Source organism: Montipora capricornis, chromosome 11 (assembly GCF_036669925.1).
Source record: "Montipora capricornis isolate CH-2021 chromosome 11, ASM3666992v2, whole genome shotgun sequence".
Taxonomy (NCBI): domain Eukaryota; kingdom Metazoa; phylum Cnidaria; class Anthozoa; order Scleractinia; family Acroporidae; genus Montipora; species Montipora capricornis.
The window spans coordinates 34,143,107-34,166,213 of NC_090893.1; the positions used below are offsets into that span (position 1 = coordinate 34,143,107).

Genomic DNA, 23,107 nt, shown 5'->3' on the forward strand with positions numbered 1-23,107 from the left:
GCAGCAAAGGTCACATTTCCGTTTCATCTGGGAGGAGTTCCTGGTTGAACGGCTTATCGAGGTTTACTTTACGGACTCTAGGCTTTTTTGTTTTTCTTTACACAAGATTTAGACCTAACCAAAACCATCGATTTGAAGTTTTCTTGCCAACTTCAAAGGCGTTGTAAATTATTTAGGGTCATCAGGAGCTTCAACTTGTTGCAACGTAACGAAGTGTGACTCGTTTGATATGGGCCGAAGTCTTTCTCGTCAAACTCTGTATGTTTACAGTTTTTCAGTCATTCTCCATGGCGTATTGGTTTCTTTCACTGGTAAGTGTTAAGTTCTTTATAACGTCTTTGTTTTTAGTAACGCTCTCTCTGGGCGTGTAGCGGGAAATGGGAATACAAAATTTTTGAATTCGTCTGCATGCCGAGGACGCAAAGCACTTACCTTTGATAGATTTACTTTACGAGCTTGTTGAGAGGAAAGATTACAGTAGGCTTCAAACCAAGAATTAATCGTTGGAACAACGTTTTATATTGCCAAAATTTTGTCAAGTTTATTTCCGAGAATCAAGCATTGTTTAAGAAAATACTTGGCACTGGCAAATTAAATTTAATCCTTGTCGATTCACGGAGATGAACTGTACACTTTGTGGTCTAACTTGCACTTCTTTAACCGCCAGTGCTATAAAAAAAGTCTTTATCATTTATCTCGTTTGAGATTCCTGAGGCACTGTTTACTGCAGGTAGTCTCGACTGATATATATCGGTCGATAATCGGAAAATGGTCGATGTATCGGTCGAAATGTATGTCGGCCGATATAGCTTTTCGTTCACCGATATTTTACCGATACTTCGCCGATAATTCACAACAATTGAGTTTGTTTTGGGCCGAGGTGCAAGAGTAAAATAGCCGGTGCAGGGATGGCGCCACCCACCAATGTGGCCCTGGTTCGATTCCCAGACTCGGTGTCATATGTGGCTTGAGTTTGTTGATTCTCTTCTCTCGCGCTAAAATGTTTTCTCCGGGTACTCCGGTTTCCCCTTACCTCAAAAGCCAACATTTGACTTGATTTGCGTTAATTTCAAATGAATGAAGGGGGTAGTTTCTAAAGAAACTGTGGTGCTGCGTCGGTGGGGAAGTAGTGTGACTCAAAAATTTGGTTTTAGGGAAGGAGTTGATAATGTAAATTGGCCACCGTACAGAGATTCTAAAAGCTGACGTTTTGAGCGTTAGCCCTTCTTCACAGCGAATCGAGGAATTGTGGGTTACGTATACATACATACATACATACATACATACATACATACATACATACATACATACATACATACATACATACATACATACATACATACATACATACATACATAACTTTATTTCGATTTGGAATCTTTTTAGAGTAGCAAAGAAATATGCTACTATCTCCGAATGTAATCTAAAATAACAATGCAAATCGTAGAGTAGAGTAGAGTAGGAGCTACGGTATTGGTGGTAACATGGCAACGTGAATAGGAATGTATTAGTTAAATGAAAAGCATTCGTTAATACCGTGAAGATTAAGAGTGCCGATTTGGAAGATGAATTTTTGTTCCAGATTCTTGCGGCTTTCCGTCGCACCTAGATGTAGGGAAGGGCCGCAGATAGGCATGTGTTTTTTGGAGCGGTTAGCGAGATTAAAATGACGAGCGACTGGCTTAGATGCATCCTTGTCATTCTTCTTAACATCGCGAAGGTGTTCGCGGAATCGGTCGCCTAGTCGTCTACCAGTCTCGCCAATGTATAATTTATTGCATAACGTACAGGTTATGCAATAAATGACATTTGCGGAGGTACACGTGAAACGATCGGTGATCTTAACAGATCGCTTAGGTCCCGATATCTTGCTAGTGTTAAGAATAAAAAGACAAGTTTTGCATCGTGAGCGCGCACATTTGGAAGTGCCGGGCTGCTCGTTAGTTTTGAGGGCGCTTCTAACTAAAAAGTTGCCTACGTTTTTGTTTTTGCGACGGAAAGCCGCAAGAATCTGGAACAAAAATTCATCTTCGAAATCGGCACCCTTAATCCTCACGGTATTAACGAACGCTTTTCATTTAACTAATGTATTCCTATTTTTCACGTTGCCATATTACCACTAATCGTGTAGCTCCTACATGTACTCTACTATAAAAACTAGACGTAACCCACAATTCCTCGATTCACTCTGACGACGGGCTAACGCTCCAAACCTCAGCTTTTAGAATCTCTGTACGGTGGCCAATTTACATTATTTACATTATCAAATCCATTGATAAAACCAAAAAATTGTTAATTTCAGTTTACAGGGTGCCCAATTTGTGCTTCAGCGCTAGAACGACTAGCCACTTAACTAAAGTTTCTTTCCTTTCCGCCTTTCCTTTCTGTTATGTTTTAAAAATTGCTGACGTCGTTGCGTTACCTTCTAGATACTTAATTAGATCGTGTTGTCTGGAACAGTCTTAAATATTTAATTAGATTGTTTTTGTGAAGCATCATCATAATTTTCAAACAACTGAAACCGCGTGGTTCTGCAAGTAAATTCTTTTTCTTCACGACATATTTGATACCCTGGATTCCAGAGGTTATTTTCTCGCTTTGAAAAGAGCGACAAAAGACTCGCTCTTTTCGACTCGCTCTTTTGTCGCTCTTTTCGTAGGGAGAAAATAACCTCTGGAATCTAGGGTACATATTTGAGGACACTTCAAATCCAAAATCCTTCATCATTGGCGATGGCGATATTGCGAGCGGGAGCATCGAGTGTGATTATTCAAGTTTGACGGAGGACAGGTGTTTTCGAGTCTGTCTTATAGTTGACGGAGGCCGTATTTTAAGGCTGAAGATTGAAATTGTACAGCTCTGTGAAGACTACGTTTGTTTGGTGTTAAAGTTCCTTATGTTTATCCGACATCAGGCCCTGCGTTCCGTCTCTAAACATCGAACTCATAACACTTTCCTTTCCGGCTTAACTGCAGAATACCCTACCATTTTGAAGCTGCATCTCTAAAGAGGCTGGATACGCGGATACGCAGTCGAAAATACCACCCCTTCCCAAGTAACTTCTAAGTATATTGTGCCGAGTGGATACGCGGATACGCAGTCGTTTGCCTAGTTCCCAGTACCCCCGATTCGCAGTACAACCAGCCCATGATGAAAATGTATAATGTTGTTCTTAAACCACGATGCTCGAGCCAAACAGAATGATGTATAACTCGTTGTGGTGCCTTACCGGCCTTACCAACTAAATAAAGATGAAGGTGAACTGCTTTGAGATTTATTTGTATGTATTTCTGGCTCTTAAGATCTCTTAAGCGCGATGCTCGATCGAGCGAAACAAGAGCGCTACACAAAAGAACATCAACGCGCCTCTATTCCTCGTTCTTTGATCATTCTCCTTCTTAATACAAGTAATCTCCACATATCGATTTTAAATACTCAACATTCTTAAAGCGTTGCTAGAGCGCGCGGCATCGAAAGGATGTATTAAATCACTCATTACCCTATGACTTACTAAACAAATTATAAGCACGCACCTTGCTTACAATTAATTCTTCTCTTTTACTCCATGGGGCAATTGTTGTTAAAACAACAAACACGTGCCCGAAATACTGAAAATATACTCAATCTTTTACCAGCAGCAATTAGGAACGTAGCGGTATCTTTTTGTTTACAAAAGCAAAAGGGCTCTTACAAAAGCCCTTTCGTATAACTATAAAGTAAAAATGAACGATAAATAAACTCTGCAAAGTTCAGAAGAGAGCGGTTTGGGAACTGTTAAAAGACTTAGAATTTCACGAGCGGCAAACCCGGTGACGGTCTTCCTTAAGGGTGATCCTGAGCGTATGAATTGGCCATGCAATCTCTGTACACAAACTGAGTACCGACAACGATACCAGCTCGCAGCCCATCGTAGTTACGCCAGCAATTAAACGCGCACTGAAATCTAATGTATATGTTCCAGAAGGTTTCTTCGACGAAAGCGACTGAAGAATGTTAGTTCCCGAAAAAAAAAATGTCGAGCTTGATGTTCGTGAGCTATAGGACTAGTACTGACAGAGCCTTTTCCTTACACGTGATTAATTTTCGACTAAGTTTTCATAAATTAGCACAAGTGATGACGCGTCTTATTATGATTTTCCCTCAGTCCATGGAACTATCAAAACCGCAGCGCGTTTGTTTATGTTCTGTATTCTCAGTTTTATGTCGAATGAAAGACGCTCTATAATTGCACGTACAAAAACAAATTCAACATTCAGCTACACAAAAGTTACAGATGTAAATACATGTAGTTTCAGTTCTTCAACTTAATATTGGCATACGTTTCATTCAATTACCATTTCCAATTGATATTTTAATTCTTGACATTATCCGAAACATTAGGGTTTTTGGTAAAAAACGTTTGTAACCCGAAGTGGTCTTAGACAAAGAGGACACGTATGATGAAATTTAAAAGTCATTCCGTTTATGCATATTCCTACAATGTAACGTAACCAGATGAACAAACAGTAAGCAAAACAGACTACCTTAATAGGTACGCTACATACACGGTCACTAATATTAAACTGTACAGTATACTTTGACTCTTCGTTGGCAAATTAATTTCAGTACAGTATTGCAGCGTTCATTAAGTTTCACTCACAGATTAAATCATGCACAAAACTGAAACTGTAACAGTACTGCAACTTAAGACTACAAGATTTCTGTAGTAAAGTGCGGAAGAAGATACTTCTAGCCGTCCCAAAGACGTTAAAGTTTCGTTAAGTTTCAAACTCGCTCATTCAGTTGGAATTGGAGTTGAAAAAATTTCACTTTTCATTTATGCTTGTGCTCCAAGATAATCTGAGAATTTTTACAAGTTCTAGTTTTCTAATCTGTATACCCTGAACGATAATAACGGGTTCATGACAAACGTTCGTGTTTTTCTTGTTCGAGTTACTTACCAAAGAAGAGATATTATTTGTATTTGTCTCGTTCCAGTTAAATATGTTACGTTAAATACGGTACTCCTTAAGATCGCTTTGTAAGCCGACGGAAAGAAATGATTGAAATGAAGATTAAATGCAACAGTCACAACAGTGGTTTGTTACCGTTTTGGGGTAAATTTTCAAAATGCTGTTACTTTCGGGGTGGGGGGGCGTTACTTTCGGTATTTAATTGGAGGGCAAAAAATTAACGTTACCTTCGGGGGGACCGCTACTTTCGGAATTCTACGGTACTTAGATGTTTACTTGGCGAGGGGTGGTATTTTCCACTGCGTATCCGCGTATCCGCGTATCCACTTCAAAATATACTTAGAAGTTTCCTTGGCGAGGGGTGCTATTTTCGACTGCGTATCCGCGTATCCAGCCACTTCAGAAGTGCAACTTCAAAATGGTGGGGTATTCTGCAGTTACTCCTCCTTTCCTTTAAAGGAACCCCTTGGCTGTCATTACAGAGTTATTTAATCCATTGACACGTAGGTATTCTTGAAAAATACAAAAAGTACTCAAAATGAAACATGAGGGCACGCCTTCCTTTGCACTAGCATCCCGTTTTGTGAAATTGTTTGCGCGTACATGCAGAAAAGTCGAACCCAACTCTTTAGACTTTTCGTTTTCATCTTTTTCTCCGTTCTTGTCTTTTTGCTGCAGTTGCTGACTTCTGCTGGGCTTCCTTTCACTGCAAGAATTTTCGAGAACGCATCACTCAAACGGGAAAATCTTACCAAGGGATAAAGAGGGAAATTTTCCTCCGAGTTTTTCACTCAAATTTCTTAGCGTTTCAGTGTATATTTCAAGCTCAATTAACCCTGTCTCTCTGCTTTGGGTATCATTCGTACGATCTCTTCCTCTAGCAGATCTTTATTGTAGGTGTTCCTTTTTTCATGTACACACTCAGTAGATGGTTCAGGTTATTGCAATGCAAGAGCGACATGCAGGGGGTGAACCTCTTACCAAGGTCAACTTTTCTGCATATACTTGATTAACACCAGGCTACTCCCTGACAGGTAGAACAAAGTTTTCGTATGTTGAAAACAATGTAGAATACGTGACACCCCCCAGGAAACAAGACTTGAAGTAGAAACTCAAGATCTGTTTTCTTCGTACAGGCTTTTGTTTTTCGTTGACTCTTTTTAGTCGCGGATACGCGAAGCGTATAACCATCGAAAACAAAAGAAACTTACGGACAAATTCTGGATGGTATTTGCAGAGCGGTTGGAAAGAAGCTGTCGAAAACAACAGCCAATTTTCAGAACGTGTAATCAACCCGTGCGCTCGTAAAATACGAAATTTAGGAACATAACTCGTACAGAGTTCGATGGGTAGTAAGGCCGTTAAATGCAAAACTCCACAAAAGCTGACCATGAAACCATTTAAGAAGTTGTAGTTTAAAACTAGCGACGATTTCAGAGCGACTTGCTGGATATTTCTTGGTGAAGAGTGGTTGACGAAATGAATCGTACTAAATCTCCTGGAAATTACAGGAAAACGTCCTCGCTAGTTTGATATTCCACAGTACGTTTTTGGTCAAATCGTAACGAAATCGTAGATGAAATAGCACGTAAAAGTGCTTTAAAAAATCGCATGACTGTACAAAGGAGACGCAAACTTCTCACAGTAAGAGAAGATTTAACAGGGGAGCTGCGTCATTGTCTTCATCTTGTCTCAATCCATGACATAGGACTCAAGCTTACATTAGAAAAAATAAGCAGAGAATTTGACGAATTCGGTTTATTTCCTTGATCCTGAAACATATGGATTCTGATACTTCGCAGGCATTTTATTAATTCATCCTGCGTAAATATAAAGTATCTTTTGCAAGCGAACGAAAAGCTTACTTCAGTCCAGTCCAAACTCTTTGTCAAGAATAAGCTCTGCCAAAGTTTTGTTAAATAACGAATATTTTGCTTTTGGTGAATTATGGAAACGCTTAATTGTCCACAGAGGCTTCAGCTGACGCGTAAATAATACTAATTTTTCTTTGGTGGATATCGCCCGAGCAGTCCAGATTGTCATCTAAATCACAGGCTGTCATTCCCATAGAATTTACCTCAATCACTTACTTGATCGCGTATGATGCTTTGAAATGGAGAAATCACGATGATACTCGAAAAGCCTGTTCTTCGTCTCTTCTTTTTTTATTTCGAACTCCGCACATCATGACAAACATCTGAAAAATTAAGCTTTTCCCGAATTCTGTTGGCAAAACGGCCATGACATCTATACAGTTAAAGAGATGGTGCATTGACAGTTCTTGTTCCCTTTTCAATGTAAAACCGAGAATCGATTCGCTCAGCTTCAACACACGATTTAAAACCTTCCACATCTTCCGCCATTGTCCTTGTCACGCTAGAACGAACAAGAAACATTTTGGTCGAAAATTTGTCACCTGTCAATCATTGTGACTGTGCCGCACCAATCAGAAGCCCCCGTTCGTGGGCGAACGGGCTTTTCAAAAATGGGGGGCGTTTTCCATTTACCAACAAATTCCGGAAATTCCGGTTGGGATGTAAATGGACACACGTTTTTGGTTCGTTCCACTGGAAAATTTCCGGAATAAAGGGAACTTCTGAAAAGGTAGTCCTGTTTTTCCCTTGGAAACTTTCCGATGGAAATGTGTGTTCCATTTACAACTTTTGAAAGGTCTTACCACTTCCAGGCTATTCACGGCCACATTTTTAAATTTTGGCGCGTAAAATCGCAATCACTGGGCGGCGAACGGACCTGAGTTTGTAAATGGAAAACGCCCAGGGGTAGCACAGGGGCATTCTGTCTGCGCGTGCGCCACTTTGAGATCTCTTATGAGCGTATCCGCTGGCCCGCCATAAGCAGAAACCAAAGTAATGGCGGTCTACCTGGCGAAAAGTTTCGAATTCGTGTCGTTATCTGTGTAGTTTATCTTCCTTGTCTTACGTGTAGACGGTGTCAAAAGATCGAGAAACGGTTGGGCTGTTTATGGCAAAAAGTCACAGCAAAGTACTTTCGAATAATAAGGGGACAACAAGTTGTTTTGGTGTGGAACCCTCACGTAGTCAGTAATCTTGCGAAAGTTGGATAATTCGAAGGGCTCTTCAAACACACATAAGCAGACTAGACAGACATTTTACGCGTTAGTTTTGATTCCAACCTACGTGTTTACCTCTCACTGTTCTCTCTTTTGCTCTGTTGGGCATTCTTGTTTGAAATGTGTTAAAATATCAAGAATTTCAGCTACATTATGAAAATAAATGTTCACACCCAAAGTTTACGGTAGCTTGCCTTTTTTGGTTTCAAGTTTGTTGGCATGAACGCGAACAAGCGTGAACGACGGGCCAAAAACAGCAGCTTTGACCAAATTATGGTCTGAGTAAACAGCCAGAAAATAGAGAGTTGGTAATGTTACCACGGGAAAAATGTTTAGAAATTGTGGAACGTTTGAAGCTTCTGACAGAGAGTAAGTCATGTTAAGTCTTGGTTTCGTGTATTGCATGGAGCACCTCCCATTTGAAAATTACTTAGCTTACATGGTGTTAGCTTCAGGGAAGTAGAGCAAGATAGCTGGTTAAGATTTTGAGTTTAAGCACATCCCAAATCCCTAGGGAACTAAATCTGAGGACCTGAAATAAATAACCACTGTCTAAGGGCATAGCAAGGTCTATGATTCCCATGTTGTAATTGAACAAGCTGCCCTCTTGAACCTTGTACAACTGTCTCGATCTGTAGGAATGATCCTTCTCTGTGTTCATTTCCAAAGAATCAGACTATTCAAGTTGAAAATTGATTACAAAATGACAACAGGAAATTAGTAAGTTCTGACTAGACCAGGCCCAGGGAACAAAGCGATGTTAAGAGTGACACACCAAAGAGTATTCCTTTTTTAATATCAAGCCCCAAGCTTTTTAAACTTTATAGAACTAAAATATAATTTAGTTTGTTAGTCCTTCGGAAGTATAAGATATGAGGAAATGGTCAACAACTGTATTCACAATAAATAGATATCCAAAACGTAATGATCACGAGTGTTTTTCTTCGTATCAACTTGCTGGTCACCTTACTGAGACTATGACATGTAACATTTTATTATGTAGGATAAATGTAACTCCAACTAGTGAAATCTTAACTGTACATTGAATTTATAAGCAACAAAGAATCCCATTTGTATGAGCCTCATGAATTCAGCACATCTGTTAAATTTACTGCAAACAAATTAATTATCTATGAGTGTTTAAGATTCTAATCATAATCCGGAACTTCAAGAGCTTCAAATACGGCTGTTTCACATAACCAATTTGCCCATTTATCTTCATTCACAACTGGTTCTCAAGGTAACACCTTTCCACAAAACTCTGTCCATTGCTCCAATTGTTGAGCCACTGCTCATCTATCTAAACAGCAGAGAATACGCTGTCAGTTCTTTTGATCCTAACTTTTAATTCTGTACATGAAACACTTTTTCCAAAGCAAGCTTACTGATAAACCTAAGACATGGAGAATTATGGACACTTTTCGAGAAACTGTGATGAGTAAACTCTTCAAATTAAAGACATGCAATATGGAACTCTTTTCATTCTTCTAGATAATTTACATTCCCCTTGTCCTTTCAATTAACAGCCTAACCTTAAAACTAAATAATAATTTGCAGAGTACTTCTGATCATGGCTCAGAATACATGTCTGAACAGATGTCACTACAAAGCACAAAGAGACAAGCTTCTAATGCATACAACCATTAGCCTCTTTGAAAGCCACAAGCATGGGCTACAAGGTGGCCTTATTGCAATCAGCTCTTCTAGAAACATCAGTAACTTCATCAGATATCTTGCAGGAATGGTTATGCATGAGTGGGGGGCACAACTGCAAGGATCAAACATGTCCATTTTAGGTCTGAAGTAAACATCAATAATATAGGGTTTCATTTCTTTCAACTTAAGTAAACCATTTTCTCCCTCTTCCTCACACTATCTTGGTTTTTACATACATTGTAAATGTTCATAAAGATTTGCTACACTGTACCCAGAATTAATTCAACATTTTTTGAGTACAAATAACATTCAAGGTAATATGTAGATGAACTCCCTTGCTTACTCTCATTGCAAATTTGAAAGTATTATTGCTCATCTAGTTTTCAACATAATTTTGTATCTTCCTTTACCCGTGAATTGTGGTGAACATTTATTGATTTTTATACTACAGTATATGGATTGTTGGAAGGGCCAGTACATGACAAATCTGATGTGTAACATATTATTTGTGAATAATGATTGTTGAGAAGATGATCAAAATATAGTGACAGGTCTTGAAGATAATCAAGTGCATGTTTCACTTATTCTAGACGGTACAACGGGATTTTGGCAAGTAAAAGGTGTTTCCTAACATTTTTTTGTACAAATGTATAACTAACACATACATCTAAAGAAATCGTGATTGGCATTCCTCTACAGGCTAAGGGATACACACTAAAAGCGAAATGTCTGTTCTGCCCTACAGAGCTCGTCTTCAGAATTACAACCAAATCTTTTTGAATGAGCATTCTCACTTATTTCTTAAATCGCTCGTCTAAGAACACTTGCTGAGGTAAATTCAATTGCTGCACGGAGAAAAAAAAACCGACGAGCTTTTAATGCTAGCAGCTTTTAATGCTAGCAGCATGCTAATGAAATAAACACGATAACAGAGCTTATGCACTAGTCAGTGGAAAGCCCCGCACCCCCATACCCGGGGAATAGCGGGGCATTAGACCTGGCCTGCCTTCTAAATGAAGCAAATTCCGCGCTAAGCAGGGCAATTTCGTACGTCAAAACCAAACTTTTCTCCCCCGCACCCGGGGACAATACAGTACTTCCAAAATCATAAAGCACAATTGTTGACCAAAATTAATATACTTCAAGATCTTTACTTCAAATTAAATTTTGACAAACATGAAAATTAACAATGCAGTCCATTTCTCATAAAGCCCAAAATAATCTACCTTGAGTTACAGATTTGGCGTTCCAAACTTTACAATCTCTCCAAAAACAGTAATATTAATCACTGGGTTTAGCACAGCCTTGAAGATGACAATAAAAAATACCAGTTTCCTTGGTGTCAAAACGATTAAAATAGCAACGACAATAGTCCAAAGATGCATTTGACGAGCAACTCAATCTAACAATATTCCAGTTTTTTCCCTTCTGTGCATATAAGCATACCCAATCTAAAGTACACTCAACCGACTACAACGGTTCACAATCACAACAATTCTCAAAGAGCTATACAAATTTCACTAAGGAAATGGCTTATTACCAAAATGTTATGGCCTCATAATCCAGCTACATTTTGCAAATAACCAAGAGATTACCAAGGTAAGAGAGTAAATTCCCCATATGGAGCGTTTTCACTCACGTGACCAGCAGCCATATTGGATTACTGAAACAAAAGAAAGTATTTGCATTTAAATAGAGTTCAAATCCCGGAGGATTATTTTGGTACACCATCATGGCCACTATTCCTTTGTTTTGGAACACCAACATGGTCGCCGTGACGTCATGTGAAAACGCTTTATAGGCCTTGTACCCAAGGTAATCCCTCTTAAGTTATTTTTAGACTTAGTGCCCAGTTCTTCCGAGGATCTTACTCGCGCGATGCTTGAACTGCCCAAGCGATTTTCTCGAAACTACCTGAGAAAAATGGCGGCTAACTTAGTGAAAAGTCGTTTATATGTTTTGATTTTCAAAAGATGCTTCGTAGTAGAGATGTTTTCTGCACTCTCAGCTGTCTTTTGTTCGGCTGAGCCTTCGTTTGCTTAGTGCTCTTTGGCTGTTCATTATTTTGGCTTTGGCTGTCCAAAACATAAACAAATCCTCCTCGAAAACATCCCCGCAACGCGCGAGTAACATCCGTGGAGGAACTGGGGACCATGTCTAAAAATAACTTAAGCGGTAATTACCTTTGGTAGAAAGCCTATATGCATGGGGTATCCTCTCTCTTACCTCGATAATCTCTTGAAATAACCCTTGATCGGGTTACAGTACAGTGAATTACAGTACACCTAGAGACTATCAGGTGAGAGAACACATCCCCGTGCCCTATGATAATGTTTTTCAATCTATTTTAAGCTTCGCGTCACGCTGTGAAAGTAATTTTTAGTTTCGTCCCCATGGCCGCGTGGCCCATGGTCAGAGGATTAGATGTCATTGTGAAGAGACTTGCGAAGACTTTTCTCGCCGTCGCATGATCCAGTGAAATCCTAAATCGAAATTTGAAGATGTGATCGGCTTTAAGCGGTCATTACGTCATTACATTTGACCAATCAGGTGTCTTTCCTAAAATAGCCTCGCAGCTTGACTTCGAGCTAAAATTAGATTGAAAAAGATTATCATGGGAAGAGGCCCATGTATGAGGGATGTGTTCTCTCACCTCATAATCTCTTGAGTACACCTTTGACTGTAAGAGTCTTCGGTAGGAACTTACATGTTCCACTATTACGCAGACCGTGGTAATATAGAAACTCAAAAAGCCGAAACCCATCGGAGGTAACATTTACAAGGTTTATCTCACAAAATCATAAAGTAATGTCACTGTCAGCCTCTACGCGTAAGTTCGCTTTTTATTCCAATGGAAACGCTTAGACAAAAGGTCAACGCTATAAATAAATCGCTAATCAAGCATGACTATAATCTTTGTCTAATTCCTCTACAAGAAATGATAATATTTACAGATTGAACACAGAATTTAACTGAGAGCCCATTACAAACATGAAAAGAATGGATTTTCACTTGACTGAGACCGTATGCTTTCCCAGTGATCTTTGCGCGCCTATTCAAGTTGGCGTCAAAAAACAAATCCCCGTCTGAGCCCCGCTCAAGGTCCCCGCTCGCCGATACTTGCGCCAAATGCTGTCGAAAACCCCGCATACCGAGGCAAAAGTGACAGTCCAAAACCGCCGAAATCCCCCGCTAATGCCTCGCATTCCCCGGGTATGGGGGTGCGGGGCTTTCCACTGACTAGTGCATTACGCCATCCGGTTCGAAAACTACATGGACAAGCTCCAAATGTGCAATCTTCGCCAGTAAACGGTAGTAGTTTGCCTTGCTACAAAAAAGAGCACGCATTTTTTCGGAATAAATAAACCAGATGAAGCGGAGGACAAATAAACAAACAATGCACTAACAGTGTTCTCGGACTTGGGGTCCGGCGAAAAGGGTAGTTACAAAAATACCTACTGAAGCACAGGAAAAAACATTGCAAAAGTCATCGTGTATTGAAATGACACTACAACCTTGTTAAAAATGGACAACTATATGCTCACCACAACAGACTTGGAGAGCAGCAAGACAGAAGACTTTTGTGAACCACGACTTGGAAAATCTATCAAAACTTCCCAAATAAAAATTTGCCAAAAGCTGTTGTAATAACATTGTAATCCTACAAACAGCGCATTTTTTAAAGCCTGGAGTCCCAAGCGGCTGCAAAGAGGAAGAAGACACAATGTTATTTGAAGTAATTTAAAGCTTGGGGGCCGGCGGAATTATGATGAAAACTTACTTCAAAGTTGAAGCAAAATCAGCTCAAATTCAAAATTTCCATCTCATAAAGGGTGGTTTATCTGAGGATCGTGTCAATATGCAGCCCTATGATTCATTACAATAAAGCTTCAACATCTTCAAACTAACCTGCATCATTTGCCTTCTCGTATGAACATCTTGAACTTCGATAAATCAAATGCCAAACTCCACTTCTTTGGGCCTTTATCTCGTTTTGTTCGCAATTTGATCATTAAAATATTCTCATCCGAACGCCCAAAAAACTCGAAGAATATCCATAGTGATAGAAAAGTGTGTAATTTTGTTACAATCTTTCATCTCTCTTGACAAAATATTTTTCAAAGTGTAGATCGCCCGTTTAAAAACCCGCGGGCAGCGCGTTCAAAATAACAATGGCGCCGAACTCGAATAATTCGATTCCGTTCGCGCATGCTCAGACAAAATGCCCATGTGCTCCCAGGGGGTCTTTTTGCAAGCGTTCCCTCAGTCTCTTTCCCCAACTTTCGCGCGGCCAGTTTGCAGAAAATCGTTTCGAAGCTCTTTTGTCGAACAGGAACGCTTGCTACGCAGGCTTTGGTTTTCCTAAAAACAGCACTTTCGTTGAATCAATGTTTCTAACAAGAATTCAAATGATACAAGTATTTTTGTCTTTGTAGGGCCGGTTTTTTTTTCTCGCAATCCCCCAGCCTGCAGTGGTTGATGTAGGACATAGTTACTACTACTAACTATGGCCATTCTAAGCGATTATTTTTAAGCTTTACTAATATTCTCCAATAATGACAGACGAACCGTTATTCCATACTGAGTGGGACACCTTGCTTGTAACCTTGTTTGACAGGACATTTTGTTGCTCTTTCTTTTTTTTATGGTGCTGGACTCTTCTGAAATGACTCGCCTGTGGATTCTGTATTAGTTTTGACGCGTGTATGCCGTAAGTTGGTCTGTTCTTTTTTCGCTTCGAGCACGATTTTGCACGATCAGTCCTCTTTTTGACTGAAGCACGCATGCGCACTCAGTGGTTTCAATTACAACTGACAGAAAACTGAAAAGTACAAAAGCACTTTATTCACCTGCAACCATCTTAACTTTTGTCAGTTACTTTCCACTTCTTGACGTGTTATGTAAGTATATCTCACTCTTAGCATAGTTTCCCTGTCCCTTTCTTAGAGCAAATCTTCTCTGATTTGACGCTCCGTTCATCATAAAAGATCACCAGTTTTGCACCCTCCTTCTTCAACAGTCGGGTCACTCGAAAAGTTCTTCATCAACAGAAAAACCGCAACTGTAATCTTTTCTGGTTTGGCGTTCCTTTCACACTAAAGGGTTTCAGGTTAATTCACCATTTTCAAAGGGTCGATTTCTTTGGACAGTGTAGCCTCCTTCTTTGCTAACGGCAAAACAGCAACCCAAGCCTTCTCCAATTTGCGTTTTGCCCACACTTGGAAAAAAATTAACAAAAAAACACTCTCAGTCTGTGAAGTTTATCAGGCTACAAAGCTATGTTCATCCTTAGAAAATATGCTTTTCCTGTGATCACATTTATTTTAGGGGTTTCATTACCAGATAAATTTTCTGTATGATAAAACTGATTTCACGACATTAAGGAACTTAAGCACGCGCGTTTTTCAGACGCGGACGGCAACCGGAAGAGAACATTTCGCGTCCCAGGACAGTGGTGTCTCCCAGATAATTATACTAATCATCTCTAATAGAAAAAAGATACTTGGCAATGTAAATGTGGTTGTGTGAAGACAAGTTAAAGGGAAAAACTGTTCACTTCCGGTAGCCGTCCGCCTCTCAAAAACGCGCGTGCTTAAGCTACCCACTAAAGCACTTCCGCTTATTACCTTTGTCACTTTTCCAAGGGCATACAAGATTCCTCTTCTCTAATCTCTCCTGTATTTCCTGTCCCTTAGGCTCCCTCTATCCTTACCCCGGGTGGGGTTCCCCATATGAAAGCGCTGACCACTACTGGCCTATGTATAACATCACCGATGGATTTCTGGAAGATTTGGAGGGCGCCGCACACACTGTGGTGTATAACGGCGGGAAAATCGTGAAGGTGCCACAACTTGAGCATGCGCTATCTTTGGATGGAAAAGATGACTATGTGGACACCGGTAAGTGTTGATCCTTTCGTTAGATACATTTTTGACTTGATCCATGCGATTTATACGACACACTTACGCTTGGTTTAGAATTGTTTCTTCCACTGCAATTCATTAGCAAAATTTTATACGACTGGAAAAATTTGTTTGGTGTAACGTAGTTTTGGTTCTGTGATAGCGTCAATTTTAATCGAGACTTACGCGCTATATAAAAATAACAGCGAATTTTCAAACGGTTTGCAAAGCGAGACGTCCGTGGAAACAGTTTGCATTTACCCAAGGCACTCATACCTTTCGTGTAAATTTTCGCGAAAAAGAGAAGTTCCACTTTCTCTGAAGTTAACTTCTTCGTGAATGGAACTCCATTTTAAAGTATATGGCGTAAAATTGTGCAAGAACTTCGCGAGGGTTCACTGCCTGAACTGAAACTGGAGCATCCTTACACGCAAAAACACAAACAGCGCTTTAGTTCTGAATACGAGATCGTCCTCCTCATGCTAATTTCTTCGCTTAGACTGCACCATCATACCCGGCAATAATCAATTCTTACAACTGTGTGATTAGAAACACTTTCCTTAAGTGAAAGTGATGTTTTAGTAACTTTATTTTGTTTGATGAAATTATTATGATTACCTTTCTTTAAAAAAAGATAAAAAATTAGTTGTTCCTTTACTTTGATAACAAAAGAAAAGTGTTAGAACCAAAATAATGTGGACTTCGGCCTCACGTTCTTACCTAAAAGATCAAGAGGCCTTAATCAGAAGCAGCCGATATGCTATCTTTTAACCTCCACAAGCAGAACTGAAGTAGATAGTGTCTTTTTTGGGGGATTCAAACGTCCGGAAACATTACACTAATAGACCGTTTTCGAATTCTCACGGCTGGACTGGATCTAGCATGAAGTGGAGGCTAATGCGGGCAAATCCTTTCACAAACATATTAATTTGCCCTCAAAATGGACTATTAAGCCCGCCGCAAAGTTGAGGAAAGAGCTGGGCAAACTTCCTCGCGAGGCGGTTTGCTCAGCCGTTTCCTCACGTGTGCGGGCAAATTGTGGTGAGAAATGGCCGTGAGGATAAAATAAAACATGTTTGATATTTTTGGCGCGAGACAAATTCCTCACTGTGTGCGGCTATCGTGAGAATCGAGCTGAGCTTGGTTGATCAAGCATCCAATGGAAATACATGGCATTCTCACGTGACTCCAGTGGTTCAAGATGGTGTCGGAGGAAGAAATTCCGGGGTCACTGAAGTCACGTGAGAATGCCATGTATTTTTATTGGATACTTGATTGACCAAGCTCAACTCGATTCTCACGATGGCCGCACACAATGAGGTGTTTCCTCACGGCCTCGCGAGGCGAATTTCTCACCAAAAGTTCCCCGCACACGGTGAGGAAACGGCTGAGCAAACCGCCTCGCGAGGCAGTTTGCTCAGCTCTTTCCTCGCCGTGTGCAGTGGGCTTTAGGAAAACACCCGTGATGCACATGCGGCAAATTACTTGTCAGATTAATCCATTTCATTGGATGAACTTGCCTTTCAATATCTCTTGATGCGCAAAAAGCTTGGGCAACTCGCGTGTTGGGGGTACAAGCCAAGTAGTGAAAATAAACATTATTCTGGCAATTCGAGACATACTTCTTCTTAAATTGATTCCGTGCTCCTGAAAAGTTCTGGTAACTTATGACACAACCGCAACATTGGCCCCCCTTTTACTTTTCATTTTGTGTTTCCTGACTGTTTATGGTTATTATCAGCTTGAGATGTGTGATCTGGATATAATACCAAGTTCTCATAACTACCCAACGAAGAAATGTATGGTATTAGTTAGGAGAATGAACGTTTATGGTTATTTTGTTGACGTTTGACAACTCTCCGCTAGGAAGGAGTTCAGAGTGCAGTTCGATTCCCCTTCCCGGCCGGAAGTTTGGTTGTAAGTACGCCTCGCACCTCCCCACACAATTTTTGAGAGGAACACTGTCATCTTTCATTTTGATATCTCAAAACGCTTGGTCAATCAGTAGAACACTGTTCTTATCTCGCTGACCCTTCTCAGATACAAAGTACTATTCTGTCGATGTCTATTCTTCTCCTATCGATATACTAGTGAAGATTATTTCATCATGTTTTTTAAGTTAAATGCAATAAAGTTTGTCTTTCCGATATCGTACGTATCGGCGCAGTACCATTTCCGCTGACTAAATGATTGAACACAGGAAATAGGGAGCTTTAGCAACGACGACGGCAACGGCAACGAGAACGTCGTCATTAAATGTGAATTCGCGTTTTTGTTATCGCTTCGCGACTATTCCAAGCATTTTAAAATGAAATTTGTAACCAGAAAACCACGGATTGAGGAGACGCTGATGTACACACGTCATCGGAATGTGAAAAAATGAAACTGAAAAAAGGACTGAAAAAATGAAATAAAATACCACTGTAACATTTCTAAAAATTGTATCTTAAAATGCACCAGATTGCATCTCAGTGCATATTCATTTCAAAAAATTTTATAACCCCCTAGGAAGCTCGGGACGTGTCCCCCCAAACAATAAATTCTAGATAAAACCCTGAATATGTGACAGATCCGGTCTCTTTCTTACTCGCAACTCAATTCGGCTTCTCTCTACTTATTGTAAAGATATCGAGCGATCTTTGTTAATCGATGTATTTATTGTGTTTTCAGTTGGGTAGGCACTGGAGTCGCGGAGACTGCAGTGTTTGCATATGCGCATAAAAGAGCAAGAGCAACAAAGGAAAAAACGCAGTCTGTTTATTCTATGCTGTTTGTCACGATTGTCAAATACATGTTCTTAAGAATAGCAATGGTGTACCGTTTCCTCTTCGAAATGATCGTGTTCGTGACAACATGCAAATATCTTACCTACGCAGGAACCTATGACCCGGAGCCCACAACTCTACTGTGTTCGTGTAACGGCGTTTTTCACAGACCGATTTATTTTTACACTGAATTTCCCGCGAATGAGACTCCCACAGGAGCCCGATGACCAATTACAAGAAATTAAGCTGACGTCATAGGGTCACCGAACCGGAACTGCCTTTGTTTTTTGACCTAATTAATTCGCGGGAAGGGCTAGTCTAAAAATAAACTTACTTGTGAAAACGCCGTTTCACAGAGGCTGTGTGGAAGTTGCACGCTCCAGATGGGCTCCTGACCTACGCTACTATATCTTTTATTTTAGAGAGATCCTTTCGGATCCACTTCTAAAGGATGTGGACATCACGCCACGAGCTTAGCCTGCTTAAACCTCAAATTTAAATCCGTCTTAAAAAGATTGATTTTAGATGCTATTACGAGGTACTAACAGTTCGTGTGACTGTCGACTTGTAGTTGATACGTCTGACGCCGAAGTAAGATCACAATATACGTAGGCCCTGAACGGTATCCGTTTCCATGACAACTAGAAACCCCGGATGACAGTGTTCCTCATATCTGATCACCAGCACTTCCCGGCGGACCATTTTCTGGAATCAATTCTGGATACAAGAGTTTAAAAAACCTGTTGTACTCTCAGACAACTAGACCACCTGCATTCATTTGTATTTTGCAACTTTCCATGAGAACTGTTTTTGTTATCTCGACTACACGATTATGTGACGTATGTAGTCAATTTTGACCGGTTAAGCCAGGGGCAACCAACGTCAATTTTCGGAAAATATCTGTTCGGAAGACGATTTGAGATCTAGAATTTTCGGAACATTTGTTGTAAAATTTCTTACTTGCCTGCCTCTCCTAGGATTTTCGAACATCTGAAAAATGGTATAATTGCCCATTTTTAACAGATTCTTACCCTAAAAAGGTCACCTAGAATCTTCGGGAGCCTTTTTCAGGCTGAAATTTTCGAAAAGGTAAGTTTTGATCCCAACAATTTTCGGATCACTAGACTTTCAGATTCGGAAATCCGAACAGATGAAAAATTTTTAGGGGATAAAAATATGCCTATATCTACCGTTTAAATATTAAAATACGTTTAACAATGCTACTTTTAAGTGGTTTGAACTATATATTCTTGTTGGGTACCCCTGTTTAAGCCATGAACCGTTGAATATTTTACCATTAAGCCCGAAGGACGTGTCTTGCATAAATTACATCGCTCGTTTGGTCAGGGGTATCGTCATCCACTGCACTATAAATGATTTTTTTTAACGAACGTATTCCCGGCAGTTTACATTGTTTATCAGCATCAGTCAGTATAGGATATGGCTTATAAGTACAGAAAATCATAAAACAATATTGATCTGATTGAATGAAACACTGTGACTTTGTCAGTGAAAACTGGGTGCCGATATTGTAAGCGTCAGATAGTTTACTGTTTCCTTTCATTTTTTGTCACGTTTCAAGGCGGCTTCAACGCCGATTGCGTGACAAAACCATCGACCTGTAGAGACGGCTTTACGTTGACTTTCTGGCTGAAGGTTTACGGCTCTGGGTACATAATGTCCTCCGGGTCATTTACAAACCACAGGAACGGACCTGGATACCAGCTCTACTACCATCAAAGTCTGAAACGCTTTAAATTTATGCTCGAGACACGCGACCACAGATGGTCGCTGCTATTGCACGAAGAGGTTGGACTTTGGACTCACATGGCTTTTACATGGAACATTCGTAATGGACTCCGATACTACGAGGATGGGAATCTCAGTACGTTTACAAACAAACCTGAATTTGTGTCTCCGTTGCGTCAACAGAACTACACGCCGATCATCACGCTTGCACGGCCCAGTAATATCCTAAGGCTGAAAGAGTACGGAAAATTTGAGATTTCGCAGTTTGCAATTTGGCTAAAGGAGCTATCGGCTGAGGATATTGCTGGAGTGCATAGAAGCAGTGTGGTTTATGATCAGAATAATGTTCTCTGTTGCCACCATAAATCAGGTATGTGTACCATGGTATTTTCAAATCCCGTTACTCTATACTGTATTGTGCAACACGATAAATTTTACGCGCCGGCACCTTGTTACTACTGACCTATGAAAAAAGTAGAAAGAAAATGACTTCATTGTTAATCTTTCAGTATTTTCTGGAGACGCTTTGAATTCAAGAAAGAGAACAACGAGATGAACGAGCTTTCGTTCTGAGCACCCATATAAAGAGAATTACGACATTCAAACTCATTGTGCGTGCTCAGAACTGAAAACTCGAGGAAGATCTCAGAAACACTTAAATTAGGGAGTTCAAGCAAGGATGACTTCGACAAAAACTACAAAACCACAAAACAATAGGTTTGATGAACTGATGCGCTTTATATTTTGATATATGCCTTTGCCGCTCTTGTCGTGACATGAATGACCAAATATTTGAGGTGACGAGGAGGACTTGAGCGCCTGACAATAGTGTTTTCACTCACGTGATCATTAACCAAAGGCTTGTTTTTCCACCGACACAAAAGAAAACGTTTGCTTGATAATAGAGTTCAATTCCCGGAAGATTAGTTGGGTACACCAGCATGGCCACCGTAATTGTTAAATAATAACCATTGTCAACACTAAACGCCTTTGCGTTCTTAGTTCAATCGAGAGAAGTAACCCTCAGCGCTTCCCTCCAAATCAATGGGTGAAAGGGATTAAATATTTTAATCTGCGGTGCTGGGCTGGCGTAATGGTGAGAGCACTCGCCTCCTACCAATGTGGCCTGGGTTCCAGTTCCCAGATTCCGACGGCGTCATATTTGGGTTGAGCTTGTTGGTTACCTAATGAGATCCGAGAGGTTTTTCTCTGGGTACTCCGGTTTTCCTCTCTCCTCAAAAACCAATATTTCATTTGATTTGCGTTAATTTGTTGATTTCAGTTTACAGTGTCCCCAATTCGTGCTCCAGTGCTAGAGGACTTGACACTTAAATAAAGTTCCTTTCCTTTCCTTTCCATTTCACAAGTAAGGTACTTATATTAGTGTATGTTTTCAGTGAGTCCTTGTCATTCCAACCCGTGCTATGATCCTGACCAGTGTCGACAGCTTAGCCAGTCTCATGGAAACTGCATCTGCCCAAATGTCAACCTTCGCCTTAAAACTTGCAAAGGTAACTTATACTGCTTTAATGATAACAACATGATGAGCCTTCAATTTAACAGCTTCAATGCAATTCTTAAGCTACGTGCAAACGCACGCAACGGAGTTGTTGGTCGGAAGACCTTAGACAGCAATGACCAGAACCAGGTTGCTGACCAGCGGTTTTCGTTAAAACAAATGGTTTGTTGGGGGGGTGATCAGTCTCGCGGGCTCAGAAAACCTGGTTGTGGTCATTGTTATTTAAGGTTTTTCTTGTTGGTCCGGCAGATGTTGGATGTTGTTGGTAGTGCTGTGCAAACGGATGCAATGCGTGTGCGTGACCCCAACAATGTTGGATGAGTTGCGCAAACGGGTGCAACATTGTTGTGCTACGCTTCAGTGATCACGGAACAAAAGAAATTTCGGGAGTTGTTGGCTCAAAAGTTTGACCAGTTTCAAACTCCGCGCAACAACTCCCAACAACACGCAACAATATGCAAACAGGACGCAACAGGTAACACACAACAATGTTGGGAGATGTTGGCCAACGATGGCCATCAATGTTGGGATATGTTGGCCAGCAATGTTGGGAGATTTTGCACGGCAATGTTGCGTCCGTTTGTGTGGACCTTTAACCCTAGCGCTGCTAAAGGAAATTTCTGGAAACAGCAAATTGTTTGGTTTTCTTGGATGATTTTCTTTTCACCTCGCCGCACGTGCACTTGAATAATAGTTTTGATTTATCCTAGAAAAGATATCCGGTGAATGTGAAGACAAGAGCACAGGTTGTAAGGAATTCGCTGCACAGCCGCATTATTGTCAACATCGAAAAATGAGGAAAATTTGTCCAAGGTCCTGCTCTTATTGTGGTAAGTACTGACCAGATGTCTTTTGAGGTCAGTTTGAAATTTCAATATGGTAATGATTAGTATGAACTTGTACTATACGTTTTTGCGGGCTTGAGAAAAAAAGAAGGGCGCTGCTCTTAAAATCATGAACTTTGGTTTCTTACAAATGGCTTGTAACCCCGGTAAAACATTGACATGTTAACTTACCACAAAATCTAAACAATATCAAATCAGAAGAGTTTCAATTTTTTTCATTTTCACGTGAACGCCTGTGCTTGTAGACTTCCTTCACTGTTCCTCCTCGATCAAGTCTAATAGACACCGCAGTTCCTGTTGTTTATTACACTGCGGACGCCATTAGGGTCTACAAGCGTGAAATCAACGAAAATGCTACCGCTACAATTGTAGCTGCTTCCTTTTCTCTTCCTCGACTTGTATGTGCCTGGCCTCCAAGGGTGAAGGAGCGGACGGGCAGAGCCTTGGTTTTGAGTATGGCAAGCGTTGCTATTTAGAGGACCCATTCTTTGGAATAGTGTTAATAACGAAACAAGGGATATAGATAATGTAAATAAATTCATGCCAAGGCAGCCTTGAAGAAATGTGATCTTGATAAGACAAGTCTTATTTATGAAAGGAACTTGTGTTAATTTGAATAAGAATTTA

General features: G+C 40.4%; 1 protein-coding gene across 2 annotated transcripts in view; it reads left to right on the forward strand.

The window, feature by feature from the left end:
• Positions 1 to 23,107, forward strand: part of LOC138024833 (uncharacterized) — a 51,841-nt gene continuing 28,734 nt past the window's right edge. The window contains exons 1-5 of one of the 2 annotated variants that reach the window (XM_068872011.1): positions 1 to 311; positions 15,396 to 15,599; positions 19,950 to 20,486; positions 21,514 to 21,627; positions 22,346 to 22,465. In XM_068872011.1, coding sequence (XP_068728112.1) covers positions 230 to 311; positions 15,396 to 15,599; positions 19,950 to 20,486; positions 21,514 to 21,627; positions 22,346 to 22,465 — 1,057 coding nt within the window. In that variant the 5' untranslated portion in view covers positions 1 to 229. The remainder of the gene's footprint in view (positions 312 to 15,395; positions 15,600 to 19,949; positions 20,487 to 21,513; positions 21,628 to 22,345; positions 22,466 to 23,107) is intronic. The other variant, XM_068872012.1, reaches the window with a different exon arrangement.